Genomic DNA, 27,506 nt, shown 5'->3' on the forward strand with positions numbered 1-27,506 from the left:
TTATGGTATTACTATCGATGAATTTCTTTATGTTTGTGATTGATTTATATATTTGGGTGCTTCTACTTTTGGCACATAAATGTTTACAATTGTTAGGTCTTCTTGGTCTATAGACTCCTTGATTGTGATATAATGCCCTTCTGCATCTCTTGATACAGTCTTTGTTTTAAAGTCTAGATTGTCGGGGCGCCTGGGTGGCTCAGTCAGTTGAGCGTCTGACTCTTGATTTTGGCTCGGGTCATGATCTCGCGGTTTGTGGGTTCGAGCCCCATGTCGGGCTCTGTGCTGACAGCACGGGTCCTGCTTGGGATTCTCTCCCTCCATCTCTCTCTCTCTCTCTGTTCCTTGGCTTGCTTTCTCTCTCTCTTCCAATCTCAAAATAAATAAACATTTAAAAAAAAAAAAGTCTAGATTGTCTGATACAAGTATGGCTACTCCGGCTTTCTTTTGTTGACCATTAGCATGATAGATGGTTCTCCATGCCCTTATTTTCAATCTGTAGGTGTCTTTAGGTCTAAAGTGGGTCTCTTGTAAACAGCACATAGATGGATCTTGTTTTCTTATCCATTCTGTTACCCTATGTCTTTTGATTGGAGCATTGAGTCCATTGATGTTTAGAGTGAGTACTGAAAGATATGAATTTATTGCCATTATGATGCTTGTAGAGTTGGAGTTTGTGGTGGTGTTCTCTGGTCCTTTCTAATCTTTTGTTGCTTTTGGTGTCTATTTATTTATATATATTTTTTTTCATCTTTTCTCCCCTCAGAGAGTCCCCCTTAAAATTTCTTGCAGGGCTGGTTTAGTGGTCACAAACTCCTTTAATTTTTGTTTGTCTTGGAAACTCTTTATCTCTCCTATTTTGAATGACAGCCTTGCTGGATAAAGAATTCTTGGCTGCATATTTTTCTGATTCAGCACACTGAATGTATCCTGCCACTCCTTTCTGGCCTGCCAAGTTTCTGTAGATAGGTCTGCTGCAAACCTGATCTGTCTTCCCTCGTAGGTTAGGGACTTTTTTCCCCTTGCTGCTTTCATGATTCTCTTCTTGCCTGAGTATTTTGTGAATTTGACTATGATATGCCTTGTTGATGGTCGGGTTTTGTTGAATCTAATGGGAGTCCTCTGTGCTTCCTGGATTTTGAGGTCTGTGTCTTTCCCCAGGTTAGGAAAGTTTTCTGCTATGATTTGCTCACATAACCCTTCTACCCCTGTTTTTTTCTCTTCCTCCTCTGGGATCCTTATGATTCTAATGTTGTTCCTTTTTAATGAGTCACTGATTTCTCTAATTCCAAAATCATGCTCTTTTGCCTTAATCTCCCTCTTTTTTTCTGCTTCCTTATTCTCTACAAGTTTGTCCTCTATATCGCTGATTCTCTGTTCTGCCTCATCCATCCTTGCCACCGCTGCATCCATCCGTGATTGCAGCTCAGTTATAGCATTTTTAATTTCATTCTGGCTATTTTTTACTTCTTTTATCTCTGCAGAAAGGGATTCTAATCTATTTTTGACTTCAGCTACTATTCTTATTATCGTGATTCTAAATTCTGGTTCAGACATCTTGCTTGCATTTGTGTTGGTTAAATCCCTGGCTGTCGTTTCTTTGTGCTCTTTCTTTTGGGGTGAATTCCATCATTTTGTCATTTTGAAGGCAGAAAAGGAATTAATGAGGTAGAAAAATTGAAATAAAAAAATTAAAATTAAAAATATTAAAATTAAAAATTAAAACACACACACACACACACAAAAATTGAAGAGATGATGCTAGATCCTAGGTGTGTTTACGTCTGGGTGTTGAAAGTGGTTTGACAGGTTAGAGAAACAAAAATAAAAGGGGGGAGGGGAAAAAAAGGAAATCGTTTGAGAATTTGAAAAAATGAATATACTAAAGTAGACTAAAATGAGATGATGTGGGTAAAATAGAATTTGAAAAAATATACACAAAAGTAGAGAATATAGTAGAAAAAAATTAACAAAAATATTTTTAATAAAAATTAAAAAGAAGTATGAATTTTTTCATTTTATGTATTTAAGAAAAAAGAAAAGAAATGAAAAAGAGAAAAAAGAGAAAAAAAGAAAAAAGAAAAAGAAATCATTGGAAAATTTGAAAAAGTGAATACACTGTAGTAGACTGAAATAAAATGATGAGAGTAAGATAGAATTTGAAAAAATTTACATAAAAGCAAAAAATATAGTAATAAAAATTAAATACAAATATTTTTAAAAGAAATTGAAAGTAAAAATGAAGTTTTTCTCTTTCTGTATTGAAGAAAAAGAAAAGAAATGAAAGAGAAAAAAAGAAAAATAAAGAAAAAAGAAACTGTGAAAATTTGAAAAGGTGAGTATACTGAAGTAGACTAAAATAAAATGATGGAAGTAAAGTAGAATTTGAAAAAAATTCACAAAAATGTAAAAAATGTAGTAATAAAAATTAAAGAGATATTTTTAATAAAAATTGAAAAGAAAAATGAGTCTTTTCTCTTTCTGTATTCAAGAAAAAGAAAAGAATTGTAAAAGAGAAAAAGGAAAAAGAGGAAAAAAAAGAAAAAAGAAAAGAAGTTGAATAGATGAACCTGCTAACAGATTGAAGTAGGACTGAAATTGCTTCATTTTCCCCTAGAGGTCAGTCCATGTAGCTCTTTATAGTCCATAAATTAAGCCGGTGGTGAGGTTGTGTTCTTGAAGAGCAAAGTTGGCCCAGTTGGGCAGGGCTTGGTGTAACAGCTCTGCTGTCCCCTAGATGGCGCTGCTAGCCTACTGGGGTGGATTGTTGTGGTGCTAGTACGTGCGCATGCAAGTGAGTGGTGAAAATGGCGCCACCCAGCTACCCAGTCTGTTCTCCCGGATCAGCAATCGCGCACTGGTCCTCCATCTTCAACTCTCATCCCCTCCCCGCTTTTCCACTCTCAGTGACTAGGCCCCAGGCAGTACCTCTCTCCCAAGTTTTGTCTCAGATGTGGCTTTTCCCCCGGCCCCTTACTTCCGAAGGACTGCGGCTTTGACCGGTTCCGCCCCTCTGTGGAAGGGCCTCGCTAAGCAATGGCCGAATGAGCAATGGCCGAATGCCGGCTGCACCCAGGAACACCCGCTGGACCCTGCTGTTGCCGGTGCCCCGAGACTGCAGCTAGGTGCCAGGTCGCCCCCAAAAAGATCGTGAGACAGTGTAGCAGCAGCGTTTCAGGGATTATGGAAAATCACAACACACATCTGACACCAGGCTTCACCCTTAATGACCTTGCCCCAGCACCAGCGAGTGTGGCTGCCTTCCGGGGTCTGCTGGGACCATGTGGCTTCAACAGTCTCTACCAAATGTCCTTCCAGCAGTGGAACCACTTTAACCCATGTGGCCAGAGAACCTCCAGACCGCGCTCTGTTCCTGAGGGTTCACGTTTCCTGCCAGAGCACTGCCACCTATCGAGCTGCGGAGTTGCAGCCTTTCCGTGCCCCTTGTTTACAGTCTTAATGGAATTTAAACCCTCTCCTTTCTCCCTTTTTAGTTTAGTCCCTGCAGCTGTTTCCAATTTTCCACTTTCTCTCCAGCTGCTTTTGGGAGGGGTGTTTTTCCCGTATGCTCCCCCCTCCAGTCTTCATCCTCTCTCTGCCTGCAAAAGGGGTTCCCTACCTTTCGTGGCTTCTTGCTCCCCAAGTTCAGCTCTTCGTGTCGTGTACCTGCTGGATTCTGTGGTTCAGTTTGTGCAGATTGTTGTGTTAATCTTCCAATCCATTTTCTAGGTGTGTAGGATGGTTTAGTGTTGGTCTGTCTGTATTTCATGGACACGAGACACACAAAAAGCTTCCATGCTGTTCTGCCATCTTGGCTCCTCCTACAGTTGATTTTTAATATTGACTTTGTGTCCTGTGAACTTGCTAAATTCTCTTACTAATTCTGATCATTAGGCTGTATATTCTTATGGATTTTCCATATTTACAATCATGTCATTAACTAATAATGACAGTTTAACTTCTTCCTTTCCCATTTTGATACTTTTATATTCACACTTACTGCATTTGCATTGAGAAGTGTTGGATATAGTAGACATCCTTGTCTGTTTGTCCTCATTTCATGGGGGGTTTTCAAGATTCTAAGATTTCATATGATGTTTGCTTTAGGTTCTTTGTAGATAATGTTCATCACAATAAGGAAGTTTTCTTTCAGTCCTAGTTTGTTAGAAGTTTTTATCTACTATAATTTGTCTAATGTGTTTTCTATTGAGATCATTTCTATGATGTGCTGAAGTAAATTAATTGATTTGCAAATCTGAAAATGAGCTTCTTAAAATAAACCCTACTTGTTCACGTACTATTAAAATAAATGCTCGTTGGTCATGTTCTATTATCTTTTTGTATATATCATCAGATACTATAATATAGATTTTTTAAACATTTTGTATGTTTATTTTCTTATTTGTATGTTGTTATTTATAAATATTTTATGTTTTTCATATTTATATATTATTTTTATTGATATTATTGTTAAATATATTTAAATTTTTTAATGTTAAATATACACACACACACACATTTTAGATGTGCATACACAAGTCTGGGCACAGAGCAGGAGCCTGTTGGAAGGAAAGAATGGATAATGTGGGGAAGAATGGGGAGGAATGCCAGAGTGAGCTCCTGAAGATGGTGAGCTGGCTGTGACGGGGGGCTCAGGTAATGAGCTGGCCTTAGGTAGAAGTGGGGCACTGCTTTCACTGTGTTAGGAGAGAAGGAAGAGTATGTAAGTGTACAGATTTGTAGGCTGGTAGATTTGTTGGTGGGCAGATGAAGGAGTTCTTGTGTCATTCCGGCTGTGACCCGTGAGGTCATCAATTGAGAAGGAGGACTGGGCATAGTATGGGAGACTGTGAGGAGAGAAGTTGCCAGGTGAATGAATGTCTGAAATTAATAGAGGATTGGAATAAGATTTTCTAAGTAGCCATGTGACACCTGTGGTTATAAATTTAAAGTGAATCCAGCTTTGTGTTGTTCTCCTGAGAGTGCACATAATAGATGTTAGTTTTCTGCTCTTTTCATTTCTTTTATGTCTTCAAAAGTGTATTTATTTATTTTGAGAGAAAGAACATGAGTAGAGAGAGGGCAGAGGGAAAGAGAGGATCCCACACTGACAGCACAGAGCCCAACATGGGGCTCGAACCCATGAACCAGGAGATCATGACCTGAGCCAAAATCATGTGTTGGTTGCTTAACTGACTGAGCCACCCAGTTGCCCCTTGCTGCTGTTTTAATACAGGTATATTTAATCAAGATTGGAGTTTAATTGAGGGCAGTATCCTCACTATACCAAAGTTTGATAAAGTGAAAAGTATATTTTTGGAAGTAGATTTCTTGATTTCTTGCCCAAAACAAAAAACTAGAAAGTGATGGTAAATCTGGGCTCCAAATCCCACCCCCCAAATTCTCTAAGACCTTCAGTGTTAACTTATATTTTATTAGAATATATTTTAATGGAATATTTGTTATATTTATTAGAATATTAGATTATATAATTTATATAGAATATTTTATTAGAATATTATTTATATATTCATCACGACTTCTAGCGCTCTAAAACCAATTAAAAAAATTTAAAGAGCCATTTAACCTGATAAATGGTATGGGTGATGTGGAACAAAATCACTGATCATAACTGAATATTCTCCAGTTTGAGAAAAAAAAAACAACATAATGCCCCTCCCTGCTTCTCTGGTAGAGTTCCAGCCGCTGGATATCAGAATAGAGATGGATAGAAAAGCCCCATGAGATGAGGGTAGAGGCAGAAAGATCCAAACATTTCTGAAGATGCAGTTGGTCTGGTTAGACTATAAACACTAGTCAGGTGAAGGCAAGTGGGCAGTAGTAAAAATGGAGAGGCTGGGGGAGCCTGGGTGGCTTAGTCAGTTAAGCATCCAACTCTTAGTTTCAGTTCAGGTCATGATCTTGTGGTTCATGAGTTCAAGCCTCGCATTGGGCTCTTGGCTGGTGGTGCAGAGCCTGCTTGGGATTCAATCTCTCCTCCTCTCTCTGCCCTTCCCCCACTCACTCTCTCTCAAGTAAATAAACTTTAAGAAAATGAAGAGGCTAGAAGGAGGGCATGAAGGGCACAAATAAGAATTTCCATGTTGGGTGGCAGTGCCGAGAAGCCCTCCTCTTGCCCTGCAGTTATGAGACAAGGGAACCTGGTCAGTGAGGAGACATTGCTTTTCTGGCTAGACAGGCAGAGACAATAACTTGTGCCAGATGAACTTTTCATCTCTCCACTTCATCCCCTCTGGGAAACAGCCAGTCAGAATGTGTGACTCAGCACATCCTAGACCTCTCAGCACAGTTAGGACCTCTGCAGCCACTCTCTGAATCACAAGTGGCCATTTGTGATCCCATCGATGACCCAAACTCATCCCACTAGACTGTCTATGAAATCGGTTGCATGAAGCACAAAAAGTTTTAATTTGCATCATTTTTTTTTTCCTTTTGGATCCCTGATAAATTCTATAGGTAAGAGTCTGATTTAATTGTTCCTCATTATCATCTGAACTTATGTCTTGGCTTTTTCTTTTTATATAAGTAACAAATGGTGTTATTCCCCTTTGCCTGTTTACTGGCTATGTCATTCTCTGAGGTAACTGTCTCAAGAGATTCTGTAGAAAATAATAATAGCCAAAATTTCCCTAGGGAAACTTCATAAATAACATCTCCAGAGCCAGTACAAATGAGCTGACAGATCAGAAAGTAGCATTCAAAGCTCTATCCAGAGAAAGGTCAGGGCTTGAGGAACATTCACGAGTATACCAGAATATCAGGAAAATAATCTCAAGCTGTTGGGTGTGATTTTTAAAAATCATCCACCATGTTTTTCATTGTGTAAATTGTAGATTTTTGCTGATTTTTGCTCATTTTATTTGAGTCTGTCATCTATGATTCCAAGCAGACAAATACGTGTGTTACATTGTCTGAGGCTATCCTGACACCCCACCCACCCCCTGCCCATCAATCAAAAGTATGTCCTCTGTCAGCGTCTATCCTAGTATCCTGCACTTTTCTTTCATGGCCTCTACCACGTTTTATGACTACATATTTGTTGTGCAAATATTATTTATCTCTTATAGATCATTAGCTTTAAGGAGAGGGAAACCATGTTCCTTGGTTTCGTTCTTTACTCTCAGCACCTTGTGTAAGTAAAGATATAATAAATATTTGTAAAATGGCCGCTGACTAAACAAGTGCTCCTTCTGTACCAAGTTGTATTCCAGAGGTCGCTGATGGAAGCTGAGATGAGCAGAACACAAATTCTTCAAATGGTTCAGCCAAATAACAAATTCAGGCCAAAAAACATATTGATGGTTATAATACAATATAACACAATGAAACCATTCATACTTAGTTTCTGGAGTGTTCTATAAAGAAATGGCAGACTGCTGCAGAAGTGCAGAGAGGGGAACACAGAGGGGTAACGTTTATGTTTGGCAAGAAGAAGTCAAGAAATTCTGAGGTAGAGGGGAGATGAACCCAAACCCAGAGTCTTTATGTCTCCTGAGATGTACATAGAAGTTTCTTGGGACTAAAAAGGAGGTTTCCATGAGTATTTATTATAGCTATTTGAAGGTAGTTCCCTCAAATTCATTCTAACTACTGCCTAAAAGATCTACATAAACTCCCAATTACCCATGTTTATAAATTTAAGATACATGAGTGTTTAACCTGGATACACTGTACACACAACATATAAAGAGTGGATGAGGTCATTTATGGATGTTTTGATGAAGATGTGGAAGGTGTGGGTTTTTCCTTGAAGAACTTTATAAGACTACTTATGAGCCAGAGAAAAATCACTTTATAAATGAATTTCAAATCTTCTTCCCCTACTGCTAGTTTTTTCTGAAGTTGCATATACCAGCATATGTGTGTAATATCTTTATTTTCCTTTTGTGGTTGTGTCGATCCTTTTTTAAATATATCCTTTTTCTGTTCACTAAGCATCTGCCCTATAATGCATATGGTAGTATAACATTGCTCTTTTCCTCACCTTGTCACCATAATACATCTTAGAAATCTTTTCAGATCAGAATATATAGATCTGCCTCATTTTTTAAATCGTTGCGCCATCTGTAGTATGAGTTTACCGTGATTTATTCACTTGCTCCCCTACTGACAGGCATGCAAATTGTTTTTTATTTTATATGCTGTAATGAGTGTTCCTGTAAGTAAATCGTGTTATGATTTTTCAAGTGTATCCACAGTGAAAGTTCCTGGCAAAGAAAGTACAGGGTCAAAAACCATGTGGGATTTTTTTGTTTTTTTTTCATTTTGGTTTTGAAGAGATGTTTTTAAGATGTCTTCACAGGAGCTACCACCAAATTGGCCTCCATCAGAGCATAAGAGAGCATCCATTTCTCCTGTCCTTGCCCGCCATTACTCTCCTCAAACCTTGATGGAAGTGTTCTCACTCTGATACATTAATGACTAAAAGTTGTCTGTACTTATTTGGATTGTAAATTCACTTCCTCTAAATCTATAGCAGAGAGAATTTACGTTGTTGTCTCGAGTTGGTTCCAGTGTTATCCAAACCATTAATCTTTCTTGACCCCAGCCTGTCATCCATGCTGTGGCATTTCAGTTACACACACAGACACACACACACACAGACACACACACACACAGACACACACACACACACACACAGCAACAACTGGGTATGGTTTCTGTCAACTACTGAAATCAGACTTGTGTACACTTTGGGCTTTCTGTGTTGTCATGGCAAATGAATGAGGTGAAATAATACTGTTTGGTTTTATTTTTTTCCCTGAATTTCACACTCGATACACTTAGGAAAATTGCTACAGAGCCACAAGAGGAGAAATAGGATGGCCCATTGCTCCAAAGACACATTTTAAAATTCTGATCCATGCTTAATGACTGGGACAGTGTACCCTAACCTCCTCTTGACCCATTCCTGATGGAGCTCTTCTCACAAAAGCTAATGCTCTTCCTAAACTGTGAAAAGCCCGCTGTGAGTACTCCCTTCAGAGTCTAAAAAAACACAGATTAGGGTGCCTGGGTGGCTCGGTCGGTTAAGCGTCCGACTTCGGCTCAGGTCATGATCTCATGGTCCGTGAGTTCGAGCCCCGCGTCGGGCTCTGTGCTGACAGCTCAGAGCCTAGAGCCTGTTTCGGATTCTGTGTCCCTCTCTCTCTCTGCCCCTCCCCTGTTCATGCTCTGTCTCTCTCTGTCTCAGAAATAAATAAACGTTTAAAAAACACACACACACAGATTAATTGTTCTATCATTTGGATGCACAGGACACATTGGTTCTTAAAAACTCTTCTATGGAGATGCCTGGCCAATGATCACAAACGTCCCACCAGTGGAATGAGACTACCTAAGAGGCATACAAATGAATTCTGGAAGTTGACTCGAAGGGCATTTACATTTTTTTTTAACGTTTATTTATTATTAAGAGACAGAGAGAGACTGACTGTGAGCAGGGGAGGGACAGAGAGAGAGGGAGACACAGAATCAGAAGCAGGTTCCAGGCTCCAAGCTGTCAGCACAGACAGCCCCAACATGGGGCTCGAACTCACAAACCGAGAGCTCATGACCTGAGCCGAAGTCGGACGCTTAACCGACTGAGCCACCCAGGCGCCCCAAGGCATTTAAATAATTATTCTATTCCCTGACAGGATTTTATGGTAAGCTTTGGATGCTTTTTGTTTCGTGAACTTCACTGACTCTTGTTCACACAGTATGTGTGTTAATTTTGTGGATTTGGATGCAATCCTGCCTCCACAATTTCCTAACGTGTGATTCTTGAACAAATATATAACTTCTCTACACCATCATCCTTTTTTCCCGTACTCGCTGTCCTTTTTAAAAGTAACAATTTCCGGGGTGCCTGGGTGGCGCAGTCGGTTAAGCGTCCGACTTCAGCCAGGTCACGATCTCGCGGTCCGTGAGTTTGAGCCCCGCGTCGGGCTCTGGGCTGATGGCTCGGAGCCTGGAGCCTGTTTCCGATTCTGTGTCTCCCTCTCTCTCTGCCCCTCCCCCGTTCATGCTCTGTCTCTCTCTGTCCCAAAAATAAATAAAAAAAACGTTGAAAAAAAAAAAGTAACAATTTTATTGAGATATTTTACATGTCATAAAATTCACTCATTTCAAGGGAACCATTCAGTGATCTTTAGCAATTTTAGGGAGTAGTACAATAATTGCTATAAATTGATTTCTAAATCTTTTCATCCTCCCAGTAGGATTGCTTGTACCCATTTAGAGTTAATCCCATGCCCCACCCTGAGCCCCAGGCAGTTACTAATCTGTTCTCTGTATCTATACATTGGCCCATTCTGGCAATTTCATGTAAGTGACATTACAAATAAGTAATCTCTTGTGCCAGGCTCCTTTTCACAAAGCATTATGTTCATGAGGCTCATCCGTGTTATAGAATGTGCTAGTGGCTCATTCCTAATTAGTGCGGAAATCTATTCCGCTAGATGAATATGCCTCATTTTGTCTGTCCATTCACCAGTTAATGAATAGTTAGCTTTTCTCTAGTTCTTGGCAATTCCAAATAAGGCTGCAACAAATATTTGTGTACAGGTCTTTTCATGGAAATATGTTTTACTTTTCTTGCTTAGATATCTTGGAGAGAATTGCTAGGTGAAATGGTAGTACTATGTTTAACTTTTTGAGAGACTCACAAACTGCCTTCCAAAGTGATTGCACCATTTACATTTCACCAGAGGTGTATGAGGGTTCCCTTTTCTCTGCATCCTAAACCAACATTTCTTATCATCTCTTATTTATTGTAGCCATTCAGATAGGCATGACATTTGTGATTTTAATTTCCATTTTTCTACTTCCTAATGATATTGACCATCTTTTCATGTGTATTTTCCTTAGTGAAATATCTGTTCATGTCTCTTCCCATTTTTTGATTGGCTTGTCTTATTATTGAGTTGTAATAGTCCTTTGTAAATTCTGGATATAATTCTTTATTGGTTATATATTTTGCAGATCTTTCCTCCTACTCTGTTGCTTGCCTTTTCATTTTCTTAATGGTGTCTTTTGAAGTGCAAAAGTTTTGAACTGTGGTAATGTCTAATTCATCAATTTTTTAATGGATGGATTCATTTAATTTTTTAATTTTTTAATGTCCAAACACCATTTGTTAAACCAACTCTCCTTTCCCAGTACTTTTGCCAAAAATCAATGGACTATGAAACTTTATCTCTCGACTCATAATTCTGTTCCATTGACCTATATGTCTATCCTATGGCAGTACCACACTGTCTTAACAAGTATAGCTTTATAGGACATTTAGAAATTGGAAAGGTAAAGTCTTCTGGATTTTTCCTCTTCAAAATTATCTTGGCTATTCTAGATATTTTGCCATTCCTTGTAAATTTTAGGAACTGCTTGTCAATTTATGCAAAAAGAAAAAGCTTGTGGCAATTTGATAGGAATTGCCTTGATTCTATAGATCAATTTGGGTATAACTGAAATTTTAGCAATATTTGAGTCTCTCAATCCATGAACATGGAGTATTTAGTTATTTAGAACTCTTTAATTTTCCTAAGCAAAGTCTTGTACAAAATTTCCTAAATTTATTCCAAAGCATTTTATTGTTTTTGAAACTTTTGTGAATGCAGTTGTACTTAATTTCATTTTCATACTGTTTATTGCTTATTTAGAAAAATATAATTGATTTTTGCATATCAATCTAGTACTCTGCAACCTTACATATTTTATTTTTTCTAATAATTTTTCATGGTTTCCTTATGATTTTCTATGCAGAATCATGTTGTATGTGATTAAAAGTAGTTTTGTTTCCTCCTTTCTGATATGGATGTCTTTTACTGATTTATTATTATTATTATTATTATTATTATTATTATTTTCTTTTAGCTAGTTACACTGGCTAGAATTTCCAGTACTACACTAAATAGAAGTGACAGCAGATGATTTTGCTTTCCCTCTGATGCTAGAGGTAAAGCATTCAGTCTTTCCCAATAAGTATCATGGTCACTGTAGGTTTTATCACAGATGCCCTATATCAGATTAAGGAAGCTCTCTTTTATTTCAAGTTCATTAAAAGTGTTTATCATGAATCAGTGTTGTATCTTGTGAAATGCTTTTCCTGTATTTATTGGGATGATATGTTTTGTCCTTTATTTTATTAATATGTTGTATTATATTAATTGATTTCCAGGTGTTAATCTCATTTGGCCATGGTGTAGAATTTTTTTAGTATGTTGATGGATTTGGTTTGCTATTTTTTTTTTTTTTTTGAGGATTAAACGTGACTCCTTAGGATCAATAAAAATGGGGAAATGATACTATTTACCTCATATGTTTGTAGTAACAAATGTATTAACACACAAAGTACCTAACATGGTATCAGACACATAGTAAAAGTTCAATTAACGGGAACCATGTTGCTTAGACCATTGGCAGTAAATGTCTTCATATAATTGCCTCTTATAAAATAATAGGAAGCAGCTGCATAAAATTAATCTGCTTCATACCAGAGCTATATTTAATATTCATGGATGGAAAGAGAAAGGTAATTAAAATAAGAGCTAACAGTTACCCATTACAAGCTATCTTCCAGGCACTGTTTTAAGTACTTAATATATATTAACTCGCTTAATCTTCCCGATATCCCTATGAGGTATGTACCATTATACATGGGGATGGTGAGGGCTTTTCTAACTTGTTCCAGTTATAAAGACATTAAGAGGAAAACCTGGGATTTGGACACAAGCAGTCTGGCCCCAGGGCCATGTTCTTTACTACTATGTTATGTGCCATGTTTTATGCTAATTACTTTACAAACATCATATCTAATATACTCTTTGCCACATGGTATGTAAAATTACTACCAATGTGCAGATATCTTCTCTGAGTTTGTTTCGTTTAACAGATTTGCTCCAAATTCACATGTGATATTTAAGCCCAACCGTAATGACACATATTTTCTAACTGTGTTTTGGGTTTTTAATTAATTCTTCCTTTGATGAATAAATCACTATCTTTTTTTCTCCAAAACCTGAGAACTTTTAGAAGTGATAACTAATGTCAGGAATTCACTTCCCTTGCTTTTCTAGATAATACGAGCAGAACTGACCCTTGCTCAGGTAGAGTCTGAATAGGGATTTGGCCTTAAGCAGCAGGTTTTCCTAGGGTCACATTTTTCAAACTTTTTTGACTGCAACCCCTAGAAAGAAATATATTTTTCATTACAACCCAGTAGATATACCCACAGAGACGCACATTATATTCACAAAAACAAAAGTTTCATAGACAATGTTTAGTCGTACATGTTAACAACATTTTTTTCCTATGCTTTACAGTCTACTTTATTTCTTCAAAAAAAAGTGCTTGTTAGAACCCACAGAACTGATTTCACAACCATTAATGGGTTATAAGCCACAATTTGAAAAACACTGCATTGGAAATATTTTAGATCTCTTCCAATGCTCAGATTCCAGTTTATCTCAAGATGGCTTCCATGAGACACCTTTAGGCATATGAGTGACTTCTTTGAACTTAATTGGTAACCATGCTAATTTCTAAAAATAGAACGTAGGGAATGTATATCAGACACACCCAAAACTTGTGTTTTAATCTTATCTCCTTCCTTTCTTTAGTTCATTTATTAACTTGTTATTTTTCTCTACAACTATTTATAGAGGGTACATTTCAGGCAGTGTCCAGGTACTAAGGAGTCAAGGATGAGTAAAAGCAGGACTGCATCCTGATGGCATTGTGGGAATGAAGATATTCAATTCAAAAGCATACAAGAAAATATTTTCAAATTATGCTAAATTCTGTGAACAAGAATATGGTATTGTATATAACAGGAGGACCTGATTAAATATGGAATGTCAGAAATGTCTCTGCAAGAAGTGTCACTTGGGCTGAGGGTGAAAGATGAAGAGAAAAGAACCAGGCCACTGACAACATCATGAAGATAGGCGCGAGCCACACAACATCACAGTCTTCTAAGGCGGAAGAGAGAATGAACTAGTAGGGGAGGAATGGAAGAGAAAGATCTAAAGAGAAGTCTGAAAAAGTAAACAGAGACACACCATGCAGGATCCTACAGACCATGGAAAGAGGTGAAAGGGCTTTATGAGGCGGGATGATGCAAGACTCATGACATAAAAATAGAACTAGGGTGTAGAGAATGGATTGGGGAGGTCCAAGGTGGTACAGAGAGACCTAGGAAGAGCTATTGTAGTTGTCTGGGTCAAACATGATGGAACAGGGCTAACTAGGTGGTAGCCTTCTGCTACATATTCCAGTGTAGTGCCCTGCACTTATTCCAGTGAGTGCCCTGCAATGCATTTCACATTCATTGGGACCAGACTTAATAATTTTGGAGCTGTCGGCTAAGAAATGAAAGTCATAAAAATGCAACAGCGAGTCTCTGTGATAAATGGGCAAGGCAAAAGAAAGCTCTCACTCTTTTATTAATAAATACCACGATATGAACTTGCATATTCTAGTTATCACCAAACTGTATCATGCCCACCTATTTTCCTGGATATGGTTCTGGAAAATCAAACACTTATCTTCCCTTTCTCTGAGAGTTTTTAAGATCTGTCTGAAGGGCTTCAGATCTCATATGCTGCAGGAGAAACATGATTTAAAAAAAAATTTTTTTTAACATTTTTATTCTTGAGAGAGAGAGAGAGAGAGAGCATGCACGCGCGAGTGGGAGAGAGGCAGAGAGGGAAGGAGACACAGAATCCGAAGCAGGCTCCAGGCTCTGAGCTGTCAGAACAGAGCCTGACGCGGGGCTTGAACTCACGAACTGTGAGATCATGACCTGAGCCGAAGTCGGAGGCTTAACCGACTGAGCCACCCAGGCACCCCGAGAAAGATGATTTTTAACAGCCAAAATGACTCCATGATTAAATAAATTTATATTCTTACTGGACAAAGGAAGCATGTTGCCTCTTGCCTGGGCTTCTTCTTTCTTTGATTAATAATCCTTTGCACAGTAGAACACTGTTGCTAACTCGCCATGCCTGGCACCTTTATCAGTCTGTTCTTGAAATAAAAATAACTAAAGTCTCCATAAAAGCAGTTTGTTCATCAGGGCGAATTTAATATCATTGCCCCTACTTAGAGTTAAGCAGAGTGATGGGAGAGGCGTCCTTAGGTATGTCGCTCGGTTTCTCACCTCCACCTGCCTCCCATGGGGAGCCGAACAGTCAACAGCTGACCTGTGTGGTAGCCTGTCCATATAGGCTGTTTCCCTTGGCATCTAGTTATGTTTATGGCTAGTGCTCTCTTCTCCTTTTTTTGATACCCAGGCCTCGCCCATCTTACCACCCCTACCCCACTTGCCTCCTAACCCAACAGACTTGCTCATATCCCATGAGGGATCATCATTTCTGTTTCATTAACTGAGAGCAGCCTAAGGTGCAACAGGTCCCAGGCACGATTAGGTGTTAATTAGCACATCGTTACTTACTGGAAGACCTATAAAACACAACAAATACAATGTGTAGTAGTGCAGTGGGAAGCATTGTAAACCAGATGGCAGGGATCCAGGCATCTTTTCTGGTGCTCATTAAACCTACAGCAGGGATGACCAGCAAGTCATGACACTGAGGTAAACAATATCATTTCCAAAAGACAATATGAAAAATTATTCGTTGTCAGATTTTTACAAAGCCCTTCCTGTGTTTCTGTCTAAACTCCCTCCCCAAGGGCTTAATTTCTGTCATCTTCTTTGTGAATCAGTCTTCAGTGGTAAACAAAATTTTGTTCATTGGACCAGTAAGCATGAGGGACTTTTAGTCTCCATTAGAATTGTTACTGCCTCAGATTAATGCTTCATTGAGTTTCTCTTGTTTCTTTTCCTTGCACGTTCCCTCCTTCTTCAGCACAATGATCATTATGTTATGAAGAATAAAAAATACTAAGTACGGTTCTTCAAGTGATTGATATTCTACATTTCTTTCCTGAGCAAAGAATTTGTCACTAAGAATTAGTCCGCATCCCTGGGCACTGCTAGCAGGCACTTACTTCTTTGATTCAAATAAAACTTGGAAATGTGATCTCAGTGACATTATGTCAAAAGAAACATGTCAAAACAGTCTGATACAGAGAGCTTTATTGTGCCTAGAAACCATGTCTGTGCTTTGAAGGAAACAAAACAAATCATAGCAGCAGGAACGCATTTTTACAAGAGGCTCTTTGCAAACAGCAGAGGCCGGTTCCCCTCTCCTGTGTCTCATTTCCTCTTTCGAACTCTCCACCCCATGCTCTTTCAAGTGTGAAGTCCATGCCTGATTCTATGTCCTGCTTAAAACTCTTCAATGTCATCCTGACGCCTACAGCCTCATTTACAGGCACCTGTCATGGGATCTGCCCGGTGTGTTCCTCTCTAGGCTCAAGCTGCCCCATCATACCTGCTGTTAAAGCAAACCCAAACTATTTTCTTTTCCCCACTCACACTATTTTCTTCCCATGCCTGTGCTTAATATGGGCTATTTTTCTCTGTCAAATTTTAATTTTGGACCCGGAAAACTCTTCACCTCTACCATGTATTATTAGGTGTTTGACACTGTGCAAATTACTGGGCCTTGATTTCCTCATCTGTAAAATAGGAGCTTAGGACCAACATTTTGGGGACCACTTTGGGGATGCCACTTGTAGAAGCATTTTGGGGGTGCCACTTGTAGAAGGCTTCAGCACCTGCCCCGGGGAAGTGACTTAATGGAGACATCAGTGGCACTGGCTTTATTTTGTGGTTATTACTGTCACCATCCTTCAAAATGTGACTCAGGTCTTACTTCTGCTGAGAAGCTTTCCCTTACCTCCCCATCCCAAAGACTGAGTGAATTACTTCCTTGTACCATGCATTTACTTTTTTATTGCCCTTTTATATCTTTTTCTTATCATTAATGTGGTACATTATTTGTTATAATGTTGCTGGGTAATGAAGTTGATCGTGTGGAAAATGGGAATGAGAATGGTTCCAGGACACCTTGTAATTCATATTTTATGGACCTACTGCAATAGTGTGTTTAGGATCTGATTGTTACTGGTAAGTGGATGAGTGGAGTTTTCTTTACTTCCTGGGCTTTATAGCTTTGTAAGCTAATAGTTACTGAGTGCTTACTATATGTCAGGCAGGAGACATTAAATGTTATATTTGTTCCTTACTATGATCAGTGTGGTAGATATTGTTGTTATTCCCCTTTTTACATGTGGAAACTGAAGGTCGAGGGTCACAGAGCTAGCGATAGACCATCTGCTCCCAGAGCTTGAACTCTTCGGTCAAGAACACTCTGTTCTGACCTATGAGGTGTGATTTGCCTCTGGGCCTCTTTAGCGTGTAAATGTATTTGATACACTTTCATTTCTAATTCTATTCCAGGTACTCCTTCCAAGATGAGGAGGACATGTTCATGGTAGTGGACCTCCTGCTGGGCGGGGATCTGCGTTATCACCTGCAGCAGAATGTCCGCTTCCAGGAAGACACCGTGAAGCTCTTCATCTGTGAGCTGGCCATGGCCCTGGACTACCTGCAGAGCCAGCGCATCATCCACAGGTCAGTTGGGTCCAAGGGGACAGCCTTGAATGTACTGAATGTGCAGGAGAGAATGCACAACCTGGTGCGTCAACAAAGTCCTTGTTGAACATGACAGGTAACCCTCACTGAACTCCTGCAACAGTCCCTTGAGGTAAGTTTATTGTCCCCATTTTGAAGGTTAAAAAAAGATGAGCACATTGAGCTTAATTCACTCAAGGTCACAGTTAGTAAACAATAATACCAGATCAATGAATATTGGCATTAGACAAAAGGTGACATATAGGGATGTATCTCCTTCATTTGGGGAATCTGTGCTAAGTGAAGACAAGCAAATAACACAAGTTGCTATAAACTCAAACAGACAATGGACAGAAAAGGGTAATGCTTTATATTTGTAAAGATATTGGTAGCTTGGTTTATTCATTTCAAGTTTTTATTTGAATTCTACTTAGTTAACATATAGTATAATATTGGTCTCAGGAATAGAATTTAGTGATGCAAAGACATTGGTAGTTTTCATGATGATTTCTTATATAGTATCTTACTTGATCTCTATAATAACTTGTGATAAGTGATCAGAGCAGTTGGACCACATTCAATATGAGAAAACCATGATGTGGAGATATTAAGTTGTCATCTGGTTTATATATGAGAATTTTTTATTAAGTTTTTAATTTTAATTCCTAGATAGTTAACATACAGTGTTATATTAGCTTCAGGTGTACAGTATAGTGATTCAAGGCTTCCATACATTACTCCATGTTCATCATCGTAAGAGCACTCCTTAATCCCCTTTACCTATTTCACCCATCCCCCCACACACACACTTCCCCTCAGATAACCATCAGTTTGTTCTCTATAGTTAAGGGTCTGTTTCTTGGTCTGTCTGTCTGTGCCTCTCTCTCTCTCCCTCCCTCCCTTTTTTCCCCTTTGTTTGTTGTTTTGTTTCTTAAATTCCATATACAAGAGAGATCATATGGTATTTGTCTTTCTCTGACTGACTTATTTCACTTAGCATTATACTCTCTACCTCCATCCATTTCACAGTACTAGAAGTCCTAGCCACAGCAATCAGACAACAAAAAGAAATAAAAGGAATCCAAATTGGTAAGGAAGAAGTAAAACTTTCACTATTTGAAGATGACATGATACTATATATGTAAAACCCTAAAGACTCTACCAAAAAAACTAATAGAACTGATAAATTAATTCAGTCAAGTCGCAAGATACAAAATCAATGTACAGAAATCTGTTGCATTTTATACACCAATAATGAAGAAGCAGAAAGTGAGATTAAGAAAATAATCCCATTTACAAATACAAACAAAAACATTACAACAGGACAATAAAATATCTAGGAATAAACTTAATCAAAGAGGTGAAAGACCTGTACTCTGAAAACTATAAAACATTGATGAAAGAAATTGAAGATTACACAAAGAAACGGAAAGACATTCCACGCTCATGGGTTGGAAGAACAAATATTGTTAAAATGTCTATGCTACCCAAAGCAATCTACACATTAAGTGCAATCCCTATCAAAATACCAACAGCATTTTTCACAGAGCTACAACAAACAGTCCTAAAATTTGTATGGAACCAAATAGCCAAGAGACCCTGAATAACCAAAGCAATCTTGAAAAAAACAAAACAAAACTTGAACTAACACAATTCCAGACTTCAAGTTCGAATAGAAAGCTGTAATAATCAAAACAGTATGGTACTGGCATAAAAATAGACACAAAGATCACTGGAACTGAATGGAAAACCCAGCAATAAACCCACAATTATATCATCAATTATTTATGAGAATTTTGAACCTAAACACAATCAATGCAACTTCAATTTATAGATGACTTACTATATGCCAGGCACTACTGAGTACTGTCATGTATTATCTTATTAAATTCTGAGAACTCAGGGAAGATACCAAATTTCATCGCAGTATCTCCATTATACAGATGAGAAAACTGTGGCTCAAAGATTTGCCAAGGACACACCAGTGACAAATGACATTGCCAGGATTTAAATCTTGGTCTCTGAACCCCAAGTCAGAGCTCTGTCTGCTCTACCAACTTGCATTAATTACACACGTGATGTGTACACACATCATACACACATTAATACACACATGTCTTAAGTACACATCATTAAGTGAAAAATCAACACATTACTGCCACTGTCTTATTTCTAATCTCTGGTGAATTTGCTAAGTTTTTAAGTAGGATTATGTCTTTACAATTTAGCAAAACTTTGGCTAGATAAAATATTTGCCAACCACTAAATTGACGTTTGTCTAAAATTTATCTGGATTAGTGCAGAGACTGGGGATTAAGATGTATCATCATAATTTATACATTGTCTATGTAGGCACTATGGAACAGTCTGTGTGTGCATGTGTGGCTTTGGCCCTGTATACTTAGATAGCCATTGTTTAATTTCCTGTCTTTCTGAGGACCTATTTGTGCTGGAAATGGGCTCTTCAGGCAACAGATGAACACAAAGCAGGCCAGTTGATCATGTAGGATCTTGGAAGTAAATGAACACACCTGGTGTTTGTCAGTAACTGGGAACCCTGTTCATAAGCAGACTTTCTCCCATACTGACTTTCTGGTCCCTCATAGTTCTTTCGGAGGAGAAATTTTTCATATTTGTAGTCTAACGTGTCCCTCGCAGAGAATTTATGCTCATTCAGAACTGGGTGAGCAGACCCAGAATTTCCAACTCACAATCTGCTTGGGGTGCTGACATTCTAGATCTCAGGAAGGAGACAGGTACTATGGGAGCCAGCATGGCTATGAGCACCTTTTAACTTTTTTCTTCCCCTGTTTGAATCTGGGTTCTGTGCCTTCTTTCTCTGGGCTTCATTTTCTGTCATCACAAGTCAAGATTCTTGGAGCATTTTTGCCCTATGCTTAAAAAAGTGTTCCAAAAGAAATCCAGGAGAAAAACAAACAAACCAGAAATGTCAAAATGATATGTAATCCCAAACATTGCTATTTTTCACTTCTCTCCCTTGCTCTTTATTGCTCCCATCATCATTTTACTACTTAAATAGAAACCAAGAATTAACTTTCTGCCTTTTGCCCTTTACACACACACACACACACACACACACACCGCATACACACACACACACATACACACACACACACACATAATTATTCCTTCATGCCTGTCCTGAGAAGAGCCTCTTAGTACTGAAGTGTCCCCTCACCATGGTAAACGAATGCAAGGCAAACACAGTGACATTTTGAGCACTATATTAAAATGACCTCCTCTTAAGGGCAGAAAATAATTCAGGTGTATTTCCATTGCCTGTAAGGCTCCACCCCACCTCCCGTGTGTTATATTTTATAGGTACCCGTAGCATTTTGTACCTCTTCTGAGGAGCTGTGACATTTTTTATGTATAATTAATGAATATCTGCGGCTCTACTACACTGTAAACTTCATGAGCTAGGCCATGTGTGTTTTGCTTTTCATTGTATAACCAGCATGCAGCAAAAATAGAAGGGAACGAACACTGCCAAGACCATACAAATGATTGACTAAAAGCCAGGTTTGTGAATAACAAAGACAAAATTAAAATACAAGGTATTAAAGCCAAAATTTTCAGACCTACCTTAGTCGTCACATGGGGTATCCATATCATTTGTCATCCAAACCAGGGTACTCCTGAGAATAAAAGGAGTCATTATCAATAATTATGCTTGAGCAACAGGCAAAATCCATAAATGTTCTGGGAAAAAATTAGGACATGCATCCACATCATTAAGGCTTTTCAAGACAGTAGTGACCAAATAAACATGTTAATTATGAGAGTGCTCTAATAACCGTGGCTTTCTGCCCCCAGAGTACCAAATATCAAGTTGAAATGTTGTCAAGTGGCTTGAAAAACATTTGTCTGTAACAACGGAAGACCCAGAAACAGTGTTCCTTTGTCTAAGGCGTTAAAAGGATCATAATGATGGCACTCTGAGGCAAGGGCTCATGGGGCAGAGTTAAAAGCGTGAAAGCAACATAGAAGAAGAGAAGGCTTGTGAGCACTTCAATTCTCTTTTTAAAATCTTCCTTTAAAAGAATCCATAAAATTTACACTGGATTTGATGACAAGGCAAAACATCTTTCGGCTACTTAGAAATTTGTTTATAAGACCCATCCTGAATTCCGAGTTATTACAGTGTGGATGAAGGAAATAATATCAATGAAAGTCAGTAGATTCCTAAGACAAGGAAACCCCATCTGCATATATAAAATATGTGACTTCCTAATTTCAGACTGGAACCATCATTTTGTTTCTGGACATGGTAGATGATTAGAATTATCCACAGCAGTCAGCAACTACGTGTGGAAGAGTAGCAGTGGGCTGCCATTTACTTAGGGGTTCCTGGGGACCAGGTGGTCTGCAGAACACATGTTGTGAATTATTTTCCTTCATCTGCTCACAACCAGGAGGCTGAGGATGTCATTGTCCCCATTTTTTTTTTTTTTTTTTTTTTTTTTTTTTTTTTCCAACGTTTTTTATTTATTTTTGGGACAGAGAGAGACAGAGCATGAACGGGGGAGGGGCAGTGAGAGAGGGAGACAAAGAATCGGAAACAGGCTCCAGGCTCCGAGCCATCAGCCCAGAGCCCGACGCGGGGCTTGAACTCACGGACCGCGAGATCGTGACCTGGCTGAAGTCGGACGCTCAACCGACTGCGCCACCCAGGCGCCCCTCATTGTCCCCATTTTACAGCCAAGGAGACTGTGGTTTAGGAAGACAGACGAAGCAACTTGCCCAAAGTCATATGGCTAGCAAGTGTAGGTAGGCATCATTGAAGGAAATGCAGAGATCTTAACCATTCTCCATACTGCTGATGGTAAGCATAATTGTGGCTCTGAGGAGAGCATGGTACAAGGTGAGGCATGGCCGCTGCCTTTAAGTCTACACTCTGGCTGCATGGGCCAAGATGGGACACAGGGAACCAAATGACGAGAGAACAGCATACAACTAGAAGCTAAAATGTGTGAGAAAGACTGAAGTACTTCAGACGAGATGATGTTTTGGGTTACAAAACAATGTTTGTTTGTTTAAATAAACATTTATTTTTGAGAGAGAGAGAGAGAGAGAGAGAAAGAGAGAGACAGAGCACGAGTGCATGAGAGGGGGAGGGGCAGAGAGAGGGGGACAGAGGATCTGAAGCAGGCTCTGCATTGACAGCTGAGAGCCCCACACGGGGCTCAAACTCACAAACCACAAGATTATGACCTGAGCTGAAGCTGGATGCTCAACCAACCTAGCCACTGGGGCGCCCTCAAAACAATATTTTTTGAGAGTTCAGAGGATTTTAAAGGGATTTTAATGACCAAAGCAGAAAGAAGAGTCCAGTCCACATAAGTGGAACTGTACTATGCTGAATAAAAGCACTCTTATCTCCCTGATTTACATAGCATGCTCTCTGTTTTTAATTTTTTATTCATGTTGACTTTACTGCCAGCAATGTCTAGTTTATTTTTTTTAATACCATTAATCCTGTTTCTTTCATAAATTCCCAGAGAGACATAAAGGGGGTTTTGTTGTAGTTTGTGGATTTTTTTAAATCCACAGGCATTAATTTTTTGTAGTTTCCTAAGTATGTATAATACTTAGCTACTTGTCCTCAATTTTAGAAAATTTCTTTTCTGCAGTTGTTGTGAAAGACACCTATTGCACAATAACCATTAATTTTGAATTGTGTAATTAGATAATTTTCTTATTAGCAAGAAGTCAAACATTTTCCATGAGGATAGCTTGAAAATCAGCATTAGTTTCCAAATATGGCCAGTTTCTAGTTCAGTATTCTCCCTAACTTACATTAAATCAGTGAATGAAGATTTTAAAATGTAGACACAGTGATTATTTGCTTTTATTAAGAAAACATGGAAAATAAAACTCATTACATTCCTTCCTATGAAGATAGTACCATTTGATTTGTTGATTGCTACAGTCTCTCCAATGAATAATGTGATGGAAAGTAATTATTAGGGTCCAAAGACAAATTTGTATTCACTCCCTGGTCAGATGTTAAAGACAACTCAAATACAAATCCACACTAATAAAGTGAATTGTACAGGAAAATTCAAGAGTAAGTCATCTTGGATCAAAATACCATTTGTGAGGGAATATTTGATTGTTTTTTCCTCTTTGTAAAAATTATCCCACCCAGTCTAATCAAGTTATATATATATATATTCCCTACTTTCTGAATCCTATAGGAATGCAATAAAACTCTAATTAGGCAATTTGTATAGATAGCTACAAAAGGGCAAAGAGTTGCAAACATTTCATCTCTGATTACAGATATATTGAAGTAGGAATAAAAGAAGGGTCAACTTCCAATTCAGTCAGGATGTTGGCAGAATTCATTTCCTTGTGGCTGCAGGACTCATGGTAGCTTGTTTCTTCAAATTCAGTGAGGAGAGCAAAACTCTAGAGTGAGTCTGCTAGAAAGGCAGAGCATATAACACTGAATGACCATTACATATTAGAACACAATCACAGGACTGACATCTCATCATCTTTGCTACATAACGTTGGTTAGAAGCAAGCCATACAACCAGCCCACACTCAGGGGCTGGAGATGATACAAGACATAAACACCAGGAAGTGGGAATCATGGGAATCACAATAAAGCCTGTCCACCATACTTCCTCTAAAGAAGTTGTACTGTACCAGATTCTGACACCAATTTCTTCTATGACCTTAAACATAGCCCCAAACTTCCCTGTCAAGGAAGATGTGGGGAGGTTTGACTAAATGACCAGGAATGATCCCTTCATACCTAAGGGTCTAGGATGATTTTCCTCTTAGCCCTGGTAGGATGCTCTTCAACGTGTGATCTCATTGTTTCTTTGCTCTCTACCACACACTCATTTATCCCCAAGAAGGCGGCATGACCAAAATGCACTGTCTAAAAAGCCTGTGACAATGAGGAGTGATAAACAGCTATTAGCATACTCATCAATTAAGGTCTTATTTGCAGTTGAGTTGTGAACCAAAAGTATTTGTCTTAACCAAGGTCTTTAGTTTGTTACTGGCAGAGCTTTCTTGGCTGAGATTTCCCCTTTTTGTCTGACTCACACACACTGTACTATCTTGGAAGTTACATTTTATTTTCTTAAGATGATAGTGCATAGGAAAAAAAAACTAACATCTTTCTGAAGCTAATCATTTTAGTCAATGATCACTGAGTGACAGATGAATGAACTTGCCAACTTAGTGACATCCCCAGCTTTCTGAAGCCTGTGGGAGTGACTCAACTAGAGAGATGTTTTTCTAATGTCAAAAGGAGCCTACTCCTTTCTGTTCACCGACAGTTTTTAACCATTTAATGTGTACTACAAAGTACATGTATCATCTTCTTAATGACTTATTAAGAGCTGTCATTTATTGTTCACATACCACTGGCCACCGTGATAATAAGCATTTTGTATACTTGGTCTAATTGGATAGTCAACAGTGCTATGAAGGAGTTGAATAACTTGCCTAATATCATATAGTTAGTGTACTAAGGCCAGATTCAAAAATAGGACTATGTGATCCAAAGACCTTGCTCTTAATGTAGGCCCCTTTATTTTCACTCATATGAAAATAGTAGGATACCCTCAAGATCAGATGAGCTATTTACTGCTATTTACCCAGTAGCAACAAACATTGGTTTTGATACACATTTTTAGTTGGTATGGGTTATGGGTTAAGTTGTATCTCCCCCAGAAAGATATGTTGAAATCCTAAATCTGAGTACCTCCTGACGTGACCTTATTAGGAAATAGAGTACAGAGGTAATCAAGTAACATTGAGTTCTTTAGGGTGTCCCTCGTCCAATGTAAGTGGTGTTCTTATCAAAAAAGGAAATTTGGGCAGAGAGGGAAGATGATGTGAAGGACACAGGGAGAACACCATGTCAAGATAGGGAACTGGAGTGGTGCATCTTTAAGCCAGGAAAGGCCCAAGACTGCCAATAACAGCAAACCAATAGAAGCTATGGAGAAGCAAGGAAGGATTCTCACCTACAGGTGTCAGATGAGCTTGGGCCTGGTACCACCTTGATTTTGAACTTGTATTCTCCAGAACTTGAGACAATAGATTTCTGGTGGTTTTTTTTAAGCCACTCAGTTTGTGGTACTTTGTTGTAGCAGCCTTAGCAAACTAAGTATGGTTTTATAGTTTTCTTAGCTGCTCAAATTTCAGTCTTCGCATGTAGCAGGTACTTCTCAGAACAGCTTCCATCCTCACTCTTGATACACTGCTTCAACTATATAATGGGATTGGGGCACCTGGGTGGCTCAGTCCATTCAGAGTCTGACTCTTGATTTCGGCTACGGCCATAAACCCATGGTCATGGGATCGAGCATAGAACCGGCTTAAGATTCTCTTTTGCTCTCCCTCTGCCCCTCTCCTTCACTCACATGCTTGCTCTCTCTCTAAACAGACACACACACACACACACACACACACACACACACACACGCGTGCGCACATGGGATTGAAGACAAGATAAAAGAAACTTATTAAAATTGCTTGTGAAATTAGGGTAACCCAAGAGAATATTCAGTAAGTCAAATCCATTAGCTTTAGTATATGGTAAATTATTTTATGTTGCCCAGAGACTATCTGTGGCTTTCTTATAATGTTTCTCTGGCCCAAGGTGTTTTGTTTTGCTTTCTAAGCATCTATAAGGGATGGTAAATCTTTTCCTTTTTTTTTTGAGAGAGAGAGAGAGAGTGCACATGGGCATGCAGGCAGTGTAGAGGCAGAGGGAGAGACAGAATCTTCAGCAGGCTCCACATTGAGCATGGAGCCTGACACAGGGCTTGATCTCACAAGCATGAGATCATGACCTCTCAAGAGTCAGACACTTAAATGACTGAGCCATCCAGGCACCCTTAAATCTTATTCAATTTGTCAAAGCAGTATGTCCAGTATGAGAAAATTACAAGTCGAAAAAAATGGTTGCTTAACTGAATGGTTTTATATGTTGCCCCTGATATTGGCTTTCTTTTCAGTGTATTGATATTTGCTGTTGCACTCCCTCTCTGACCTCCCCAACTCATGCTGTCTCTCTCTCTCTCAAAAGTAAATAAACATTAACAAAATTTTTAAAAGGGGCACCTGGGTGGCTCAGTCAGTTAAGCATCTGACTTCAGCTTGGGTCATGATCTCATGGTTCATGAGTTCGAGCTCCATGTCAGGCTCTGTGCTGACAGTACAGAGCCCAGAGTCTGCTTCAGATTCAGTGTCTCCCTCTCTCTTTTCCCCTCCCCTACCCATGCTCTGTCTCTCTCTCTCTCCCTCTGTGTCTCTCTCTGTCTCTCTCAAAAATAAACGTTAAAAACTATATGTGTGTGTGTGTGTGTGTGTGTGTGTGTGTGTGTGTGTGTATTTGATGTTGCAGTGGGAGCACAGATTTTGGTTTCAGGTGGCCATTTTGTGTGGAATGGTTAAGAAAATGCCCTTTTTTTTTTGTTTTGGTGTATCTTCTCTTCAGTAGACCATAGGCCTTGCCAATGTTCTCTTTTTCTAACTCTCACAGCAGAAGGGCCACTTGAGTCTCAAAAACAAAACGGCAGTGAAGTAATGAGGGTATTAGGTTGATATGTTCTACTCAGCACCTGCTCCCGAGCTAACAAATAATGAATGAGCATGAATAACACATTGCAAAAACAGGAGAATCTGCCTTCTTTGTATTAGGCATCAGGCAATTTCAAAAGGAGCTTTGTAACTAACCTTCTCACATACCACCCATTTGTGAAAACCCATGTGACAAAGGCAGAGAACCGCTCATTTACAGGTTAACATTTAACTAGCCTGAACTGTGCTTTTAATAATTTCTATAAGGTTAAGAGTTTCATTAACATGCAACCTGTGAATTGGTCCAAATTAAAATTTACTTTGGTTACACACGTGTTGGTGCAAAGCGTTCTGGAAGCTTTCATCATTTAACACATAGTATCGA

The 27,506-nt window shown here is 38.8% G+C and overlaps 1 protein-coding gene across 2 annotated transcripts in view; it reads left to right on the plus strand.

Annotated features, from left to right (window-relative positions):
- Positions 1-27,506, plus strand: part of STK32A (serine/threonine kinase 32A) — a 133,610-nt gene that overhangs the window by 48,896 nt on the left and 57,208 nt on the right. For both annotated transcript variants that reach the window (XM_042938623.1, XM_042938631.1), the window contains exon 5: positions 17,372-17,545. In XM_042938623.1, the coding sequence (XP_042794557.1) occupies positions 17,372-17,545 (174 nt within the window). The remainder of the gene's footprint in view (positions 1-17,371; positions 17,546-27,506) is intronic.

The sequence above is a fragment of the Panthera leo genome, chromosome A1 (genome assembly GCF_018350215.1).
Source record: "Panthera leo isolate Ple1 chromosome A1, P.leo_Ple1_pat1.1, whole genome shotgun sequence".
NCBI classification, from domain to species: domain Eukaryota; kingdom Metazoa; phylum Chordata; class Mammalia; order Carnivora; family Felidae; genus Panthera; species Panthera leo.